Here is a 9,424-nt window from a genome sequence, read left to right on the forward strand (position 1 = left end):
AATAATGAAGCTGATTTTTATTAGATTTAAACCAATTTAATTAGACTTAATTGCGAAAAAAATTTGAATGTATAATATCGTTATTACGTTAATTGTATCTTTTATAAGGTAATATGTAGGGGTGTCCATGGATCGGCTCGTATCCGCAGATCCGCGGTAAATATCCGCATCCGATCCGAAAATTGCGGATACGATCCGATCCACAAATTGATCGGATCGGATCGGATCCAATCCGCACCCTTTGCGGATCGGATCTCGGATATCTGCTCTACATCCGCGTATCCGATCCGCGGATCCGTAGATCCGCACCATAATAATTAAAAAATAAATAAATATATATATATTTGGTATTATATTTACTTGTTTGTATGTTTTACTTAGTAATTATTATTCATATATTGTATTATTTTATTTTTGTTATTTAGAAAGAGTTTGATTAAAAATATTTTAGGAATAAATAAGTTTAAAAGTATGAAAGGAATATTTTTATCGAATTTTTTTATATAGAAATATGATTAAAAAGAGAACGTTTAATTATGCGGATATATCCGATATCCGATATCCGATCCGATCCGCAAATGTGCAGATCGGATCGGATCGAATCCGACACTAAAAAACGCGGATATCATATCCTATCTGATCCAATAGAAATTGTGCGAATCAGATTGAATTTTCGGCTATATCCGATCCGCGGACACCCCTAGAACTAATATGTAGTAGTCACTTAGACTACAATTAAATATACTAGAATATATGAAATATAATAATTTATGAAAAGGAAGAGTGCTTTTGAACTCTGAATTCTTGATGTGAATTGCAGAGAGTGAAAACTTGATTGGTGAATCTCAATTGCAAATGTTACATGTTCAACTATATATAGAGTGAATGTCACTAACTAACTATCTTACTTGGCATAAATACAACAACAAGCAGTTACTTAACAGGACGAGATAACTGCCTAATTAATTCTATATAAAGGAGTGTAAGGTGTGAGTAGAAGAGGGTGAGATCTGAAGGTATAGAGTTGGTTCACACTCCTCCCTCAAGGTTGGGCTTATGAAGATCACATAAGCCAAGCTTGGAGTGACAGGAGGAGAAAGGTGCAGGGGAGAGGACTTTAGTGAAGATATCTGTAGTTTGGTGTAATGTGGAGATGGGAAGGAGCTTGATAACTTGTGCTTGAGCCTTGTCGCGCACTATATGGGAATCAGCTTCTATGTGTTTGGTACGTTCGTGAAACACCGGATTCGCCGCAATGTGCAATGCGGACTGATTATCACAGTAGATAGCTGCTGGTTTGAGGATTGGAACTGTGAGATCCTGAAGGATGAAGACGATCCATTGAGCTTCACATGTTGAGGCAGCCAAGGCTCTATACTCGGCTTCAGCGGAAGAGCAAGCAACAGTAACCTGTTTCTTGCTCTTCCATGTGATCAACGTAGTGCCCAGAAAAAAACAATAGCCAGATATGTACCTCCTCGTGTCAGGGCAGGTGGCCCAGTCACTATCTGAGAAGCCAGTGAGCTGTAAGTCTGATTCGGTTTTGAATAAAAGGCCCTGGGCAGGAGCTGATTTCAGATACTTCAGGACTCTTAGAGCGGCTTGGAAGTGTTTATTAGTGGGGCAATCAAGAAACTGACTTAACTTTCCAACGGCAAAGCTAATTTCGAGTCTTGTATTGGTTAGGTATAAAAGTCTTTCTAGCAGTCTTCTATATTCACTAGCATTTGGCATTGGGTCTCCAGACTCTTTAGAGAGATGAGAAGTGTAATCCATAGAAGTTGAACAACTCTTGGATCCAAGCATCCCATATTCTTCCAGTAGATCTAGGCAATATTTTCTTTGATACATTGTTATTCCTCTCTTGCTTCGAGCAAACTCAAAACCGAGAAAGAACTTCAATTCTCCAATATCTTTAATTTTGAAAAGGTCATGAAGATGTTGCTTCAAAGCTGTGATTTCTTTGATGCAGTTTCCCGCAAGCACCAAGTCATCGACATAGACTATCACAGCTGTGAATCCAGAACCAGTAACCTTTGTGAACAAATTGTAATCATGTTTTGACTGAGTGTAGCCAAATTTGATCAAGGTGTTAGCTAATTTTGAGTTCCACTGTCTGCTGGCTTGCTTTAAGCCATAGAGTGACTTCTCTAATTTGCATATCAGCTTTAGATTGGACACATTCAAGCCAGGGAGTGGTTTCATGTAGACTTCCTCTTCAAGATCTCCATGTAGAAAAGCTGTGTTCACATCCAACTGGTGGACGAACCAGTCTTTGGCAGCTGCAACGGCTAGAAGAATCCTCAAAGTGTTCATTTTCACTACGGGACTAAAGGTGTCAGAATAGTCTTGCCCTGGAATTTGGGTGAATCCCTTTGCTACCAGTCGGGCTTTGCATCTTTCAAAACTTCCATCAGCCTTAAGCTTGGTCTTAAAAATCCATTTGCATCCAATTGTATGCTTGCCAGCTGGTAAAGTAGTGAGTGACTAGGTTCGATTTTCATCAAGAGTAGCAAGTTCTAATTTGATAGCTTCTTGCCAACAGGGATACATCACAGCCTCCTCATAAGTTTTGGGATCTGTGTTGGTGATCAAGGCAATGGAGAATTTTCTTTTGTTTTCGGATAGACCATGATAGGACATAACATGAGAAAGAGGGTACCTACTTGAAGTTGGTGGTGTAGTTGAGCTAGTAGTTAGAAAACAATGATAATCTTTTAGGTAGGAGGGACGTTTTCTTTCTCTGTGAGGTCTTTCAACAATCGGGCCAACATTCTGAGGAATGTGAGGTGCAGCAGTATCCTGTTGATTGTATAGTGTGTTTGGTGCACTGATTTGTGGTGAATTGGCCACTTGGCCTTGTGGTGCTATGTTTGGATTTGTGATGCTGTGATAATGAGATGCAGAGTGTGTTGATGGTGCATTGAAAGGAGTGGTGTCAAAAAGAAGAGGGTCTGATAATTGAGTTGATGATGCATGGCACTTTTGGGAGAGTTCTGAATTCTGTGTATTGCACAAAGGTAAAGTGTTCTCATAGAAAACTACATCTCTGGAGAGAAAAATTTCTTTAGAATATAGATCATATAAAATGTACCCTTTTACTCCTTGTTTGTAGCCTAAGAAAATGCATTTTCTAACTCTTGGGTCGAGCTTTTTTCTATTAGCATGAATGGTTGCAGCAAATGCTAAACATCCAAAGACCTTGAAATTGAGTATGTCAGGTAGTTTTTTGTGAAGAATATCATAAGGGGATTTATTTTTCAAAATATTGCTGGGAATTCTATTGATGATATATATGGCATGAGCGGCAGCATAATGCCATAGTTTCTTTGGTAAGTTTGCATGAAACATAATTGCTCGGGTTACTGCCAAAATGTGTTGGTGTTTCCTCTCAACTATGCCATTTTGTTGAGGGGTTTCAACACATGTGTTTTGGTGTATAATACCCTTTTCTACATAGAATTCAGTTAGTTTGAACTCAGTTCCATTGTCTGATCTAACTTGTTTAATAGTTTTGTTAAACTGAGTTTGAACTAACTGAATAAATTTTTTAGCAGTGTGGCAGCTTCAGATTTATGTTTCATGAAAAATAGCCAACAAAATCTACTTTTATCTTCCACTATTGTGAGAAAGTATTTGTGTCCAGCAGTGAAATTAATATTAATTGGTCCCCATATGTCTATGTGTACTAAATCAAATATTTCTTCTGACATAGACATGCTTATTGGAAATGGAAAACGCTTTTGCTTAGCATAATGACAAGACTCACAAGGACTGGTACAAAGATCAGATTTATTGATGAAATTGTAATTTTGTTGCAATACAAAAATTCTGTCATTTGGTAAGTGACCTAGTCTAAGATGCCATAAGTTTGAGGTACTTCTATTCTTATTGTCATGCAGCTTATTACTATTGCTAAGATGTTGTGTTTGTGGTGTGAAGAATGCTGCTGCAATTGTTGGTCTTAGTTGAAAGTTCCTTACAGGTTTTAGGTCTTCAAATGCATAAAGTCCCTTCTTTTGCTCAGCTACACCAATCATCTTCGAGGAAAGGCAGTCCTGGATCTTGCAACATTTTTCATCAAAGACAAATTCACATTTGAGCAAGTTAGTCGTTTTGGAAACTGATATGAGATTAAACTTAAAACTTGGAATGTACAAGACCTTTGTGAGAAAAAAAGTTTTGGAGAAAATTATAGTCCCAGCTGTTGAAGTAACAGTATTGGTTCCATCTGGATCCTAACAAGTATGGGTTCTATTTTATGTAATGAGTGAAAGGACTTTAAACAGTATGCTACATGATCGCTCGCTCCTGAGTCAATCACCCAGGAGCTAGGTTTAAAGGTTGAAACAGACATGGTATGAGCAATACCTTGATGAGAGGGTAATGCGACAATTTGGTTTATGGCATGTTGAGGCTTGTGTGTATCCAAAGACGGCTGCTTCAAGAGAGCTAGCAAGGCATGCTTCTGTTCTCTTGTGAATTCCAATTCTGCACTACTATCCTCTACTAGCTGGTCATCACCGATTCTTGCAAAATTCTCGTCTTCAGTGATAGCATTGTTGATTGCACTGCTTTCTTGTTTGAGGTGAGGAGGTAAACCATGCTTCTTGTAGCATGTATCGATTAGATGGCCAGTTTTCCCACAATAGGTACAGACTTTTGTTCGTCCTCTTTCTCTGCCAGTAGTTCTTCCTCCCCTGCCTCGGCCCCTTCCTCCTTGTGTTGAGGGTTGATATGGAGCAGCGCTGTTCATCAAGATTTTGTTTTCAGTGAGGGGTTCACTACATTGGAACTATCTTTCTTGTTGCAAAAGCAGTGAAAAAGCTTGTTCAATACTTGGTAAAGGTTGCATCAGCATTATTTGTGACCTCACTATCGCATATTGTTCGTTCAAGCCTCTGAGAAAGCGAACGATATAGGTCTCATCTCTGTATCCTCTCATAAAAGTTCCACACGTACAATTCCCGTTCTTGCAATGTATGCAGTTAGGTAGGGGCCTAAAATTCTCCAGCTCTTCCCAAATACTTTCAGCCTAGTGAAGTAGTCGGTCATGTTCAAATCACCTTGCTTCAGAGTGAACATTTCTTCTTCCAATCCTGCTACCTTGAATACATCTCCCTGAAAATATCTGTGTTTCAAATCTTTCCACAGATCTGAAGCGACATTGTGCCACATCACGCTTTGTGCTATGTCGGGACTAAGTGAGAGGGTGATCCAGGAGATGACGTAGTCGTTGCATCGTTCCCACACTTCAAACAAAGGATCTGTTGGTTCTGGTTACTGATGCTTCCATTCACAAATTTGATCTTGTTCTTTGAGCTTAGTGCACGCAGCATGGCCCTCTCCCAACTGTGATAGTTGTTTGAGTTTAAAACCATGGAGATTAGCGGTGAACCAGAACTCTCACCTGGATGCAGATAATAGGGACTTGTCGGATCTACGATTGAAGAGGCATGAGTTCTTGGTGATTGAGTCTGATTGATTTGTTGACTAACCAGACTCGCTAGGGTTTGAAGATCGATTCCGGAAATTGTCGCATCGGGAACTGGATTTGGTGGACGATTAGCCATTGATCGAGAATTGAAAGGAGAGAGGAGTTCTTGATCAAGATTTTGAGTGCCAGAAAACGAACAGATGATCAAATCGAATCAAGAAGAGAAAGAATCACCGTGATTGAAAAGGAGGAAGAGATCGATGAGGTATGGATTCACTAACTCTTCACCAACAGTTCAAGTTCTTCAACCTTACTCCACGCTCACCGCACCATGTGAAAAACGGTTCGAGTTATGAGCAATAAGGGATGAACACTGAACATTCAAGAACAAGGGAAGAGTACTTCTGAACTCTGAATTCTTGATGTGAATTGCAGAGAGTGAAAACTTGATTGGTGAATCTCAATTGTAAATGTTACAGGTTCAGCTATATATAGAGTGAATGTCACTAACTAACTATCCTACTTGGCATAAATACAACAACAAGCAGTTACTTAACAGGAAGAGATAACTGCCTAATTAATTCTATATAAAGGAGTGTAAGGTGTGAGTAGAAGAGGGTGAGATCTGAAGGCATAGAGTTGGTTCACAAATACCATGTCAAACAAAGCACAAATTGATTCCAAACAAACTACATGCCTGTTCTTCGTTCTTCATTGTTTTTATTTTTTTCAATTTTTATTCATTGAAAAAAACTCAACTCAACTCTCTGAAATAACACTACCTCAGAAGTAGTCAGAACCCAAATTAAGAGAAAGATTGTATTTTTTAAAATAGAAGAACAAGCACCTCAATTATCAGCACCCTCAAATTTTTGCATGTTGAAGAAGGGTGTTTGTGTGTCGGTGTGTGTAAAAAAAAAGACTACAAGAAAAATCCTTGTTTAGTATGTCTTGAATGGATTAATCTCTACGTACAAGTGATTTTACTATACAAGTCTTACAAGTTCTCTAATTGATATTACGCTCAAACGCTCTTGTTATGCACATATGTTTCACGCGCCTCTAAGAGATTTTTAATTTTTGAAAGGATTCCGTTTCCTTTTTCGAATTTCTTGTCTTCTCTCTTCGATCTCTTTTGTGAGTTTCTCTCTGCCTTCTCCTTCGTTGTTTACGTGCGTTTTTCTCTGCTTTCTCCTGCTTCATTTACGTGCTTTTCTCTCTCTGTTCTCTTTCTTTGTTATTCTCGATTTCCATTATTTTTTGACATCAAGCTCTGAAATTGTTTTTGAAGATAATGGATAATTCAACTTCAGATTCTCAGATGAACCAGTGCGTGAACCTTGCCTGTGAAATTTGCTGTTAATTCTTCCTTATTTGAATTGAATCTAATGTACTATTTCTGATTAGAATTAATATAATCTTGTCCATTTTATATCAGACGTTCGGGTGTAAATCAGGAATATTTGGGTGTATTTTTATAAAAGTTTGGATGTATTTACAGTTTATGACTTTTCATCTGACGGAGGGTGAATTGTCTTATTCTTTTAGTTGAATTATTTTAGTTTCTGTTTAGTTATGATTCATGAATCTGGTTTTTGTTATTTTTTATGATGGTTTTATAGTTGTATTTGCATTCTATAGTTTATGCTTGTTTTAATATGGTGTATTTTGCAGCCCTTCTGTGGTGTATTTTGGGTGTATTTTGCAGCCCTTGCTGACTTTGGTGGCTGATTTTAGTGTACACGTAACATAACTCATTTTTGTATCTGCAGTAAATTTAGGTGTAAAATGAAGATATTTGGGTGTAATACGAAGATATTTGGGTGTAAAACAAAGATATTTGGGTGTATTTTTATTCTGACGAGTTCTGCATAATTCAGAACTCTTCCTCTTCCTCCTCCTCATCTTCTGCTGCTTCTTCTTCTTCATCTTCTTATTTCATATTCTCATAATTCTTTTTGGGAGGAAAAAATCAAACAAAGAAGAAAAAATACATAATGTTGCAAAATCAAAAGAAAAAGGAGGAGAAATACGACAATGAAGATGAAACACACGAAGAAAAAGGAGGAGAAACACAAAGGAGGAGGAGAAGAAGAAGGAAGAAGAGGAGGAGGAGGAGAAACGCGAAAAAAATGACAGTTATGGTTTTCATCGAGGAAGAAGAAGAGTCGTTCATAATGGTAAGTAGCGCGCTTTGGAAACAGGAAGTGGTTGAGTAACGTGCGTGTATTTACTCTTGAATGTGGGAGTGTAATGCGCGTGTATTTTGTTGGGCTTGTGCCAACTTGTAAGACTTATAAACCAAAAAAACTTGTATGTGTAGCATACCTGGTCTTGAATAAAGGTAAATATAAAAAGATGTATTATTAAAATTTTAATTTTTGTTTTTACAAATATAGAAAGAAAAATCCTTGTTTTAAATTTTTATTTTTTGGAGTTATTTTACTATTACAAGAATATAAAATTAAAAAAATACCTGTATATATAATCCTAATAATACATTTAAAAGATGCTCCAAAAACTTACTTTTGTTACTTTTTGTCATAGTTACTTAATATTCTAATAAATTATTGTACAATAACTTAATACAAAATAATTTATCCTCTAATTTTAAAAGTACTAAAAAATGGCAATTTTTTATATAAGAAAAAGCATAGCGTCCAAGTGTTCACTACAAGATTTTTGTTTATTTGTGGAGGTTTTTTTTTCTTATTTGTGGAGGTTTATAACCCCCACCAAATGGTTTGTGGGGATTTCCAAAACCCCCAAAATTTGAGGTGCCACGAGGTCTTTTGTGGGGGTTTTTAAAAACCTCCACAATTTATTCAGTGGGGGTTTTGTGTGTTTAGTGGAGGTTTTATATTGAACTTTTGTGGCAGTTTTAAATCACTTTTGTGGCAGTTTAAAACCCCCACAATTTGACTTTTCAATTTGACACAAATTAACTATTTTGTGAGGTTTTCAAACCTCCACAAACCTTGTAGTTATTTATTTTTAATTTCAAATCATTCATTAATCTCAATTTAAAATCCTAAACATTCATTAATCTCATCTCATTTACATATTCTCAAATTAAAATTTTATTTTTTAATATTAAAATTTAAAAACTAAATCTTTTATAACACAAATCTTTTAAAAACTAAATTTTTGATAAGTGCAACACAGCATGCTACAGACAAACATTCTAAGAATAGAATGAATAAATAAAAGATATACAAAGAAAATGTCTTCTTTCATGAATCAACTTGTATCTTTTATAAGCTGCAACATCAAATTATCCATTCGAGATGCACAAAATTCAAGAAGTATAAATATAGTTTTAATTCAGCAGAATAAGTAAACATATAAACTCTGAATAAAAGTAAACAATAAAGCTAATTTTAGAAAAAACAAAAGATGCTATACTTTACAAAGAGCTCTGTATTCCTTCTCAAGGTACTTGATACATGACTTCAAGTAGTATAAATAGCTTACACAGTTCTTTGTCTCTTTATTATAGTGTCCTCTGACAAGTTCATCTCCTCCAATGCCGACGTTACTACCTCTAAAATTGGCCACAATAATCCATCCATAATCTTGTAAGGGCCAACCTCAGAAAGAAAGTCCAAGTAGGGTTTGAGCCTCACAATACCCTGAAAGAAATAGTTCAGTGACATCAAAAGGACCAGTTTGAACATAGATGAGCTTCATATCTACCAGTCCACCTATGCCTAAATAATTTAACAAAGATTTATTAATAAGAAAGCAATTCTATATGCAAATCATTGAACCTATTATTGTTCAAACACTAGTCTTTCTAACAGCAACAAAAGCACTAACCTTGTAACACCTCTATATTGAGATGTTCTCTAGCCAAAGGTATCAATGGATTTTCTATGATTAATTTGCTTCTGGTTCTGCTCCACTATTTCGTCATGCACCCTCTTCTTTGTAGTGCTCATGACAGCATGTGATGCTTGTTGTGAGGATGTGACACAACTTGATTGG

General features: G+C 36.5%; 1 protein-coding gene and 1 long non-coding RNA gene across 2 annotated transcripts; both read right to left on the reverse strand.

Annotated features, from left to right (window-relative positions):
• LOC107628038 (uncharacterized mitochondrial protein AtMg00810-like) lies at window positions 1,030–2,316 on the reverse strand. Its single transcript, XM_016330842.1, has one exon. It carries the CDS (start codon window positions 2,314–2,316, stop codon window positions 1,030–1,032), a length of 1,287 nt encoding a protein of 428 aa, XP_016186328.1.
• On the reverse strand, window positions 8,937–9,405 carry LOC110268203. The gene is made up of 2 exons (XR_002356314.1): window positions 9,257–9,405; window positions 8,937–9,147 (listed from the first exon to the last, which is right to left on the reverse strand). It is a non-coding gene; the product is annotated as an uncharacterized LOC110268203 (long non-coding RNA).

This window comes from Arachis ipaensis, chromosome B02 (genome assembly GCF_000816755.2).
Source record: "Arachis ipaensis cultivar K30076 chromosome B02, Araip1.1, whole genome shotgun sequence".
Lineage (NCBI taxonomy): Eukaryota > Viridiplantae > Streptophyta > Magnoliopsida > Fabales > Fabaceae > Arachis > Arachis ipaensis.

Excerpts from the sequence above, each read along its gene's own strand:
- LOC107628038 (XM_016330842.1), bottom strand. The coding sequence starts at position 2,316 with ATGAACACTTTGAGGATTCTTCTAGCCGTTGCAGCTGCCAAAGACTGG.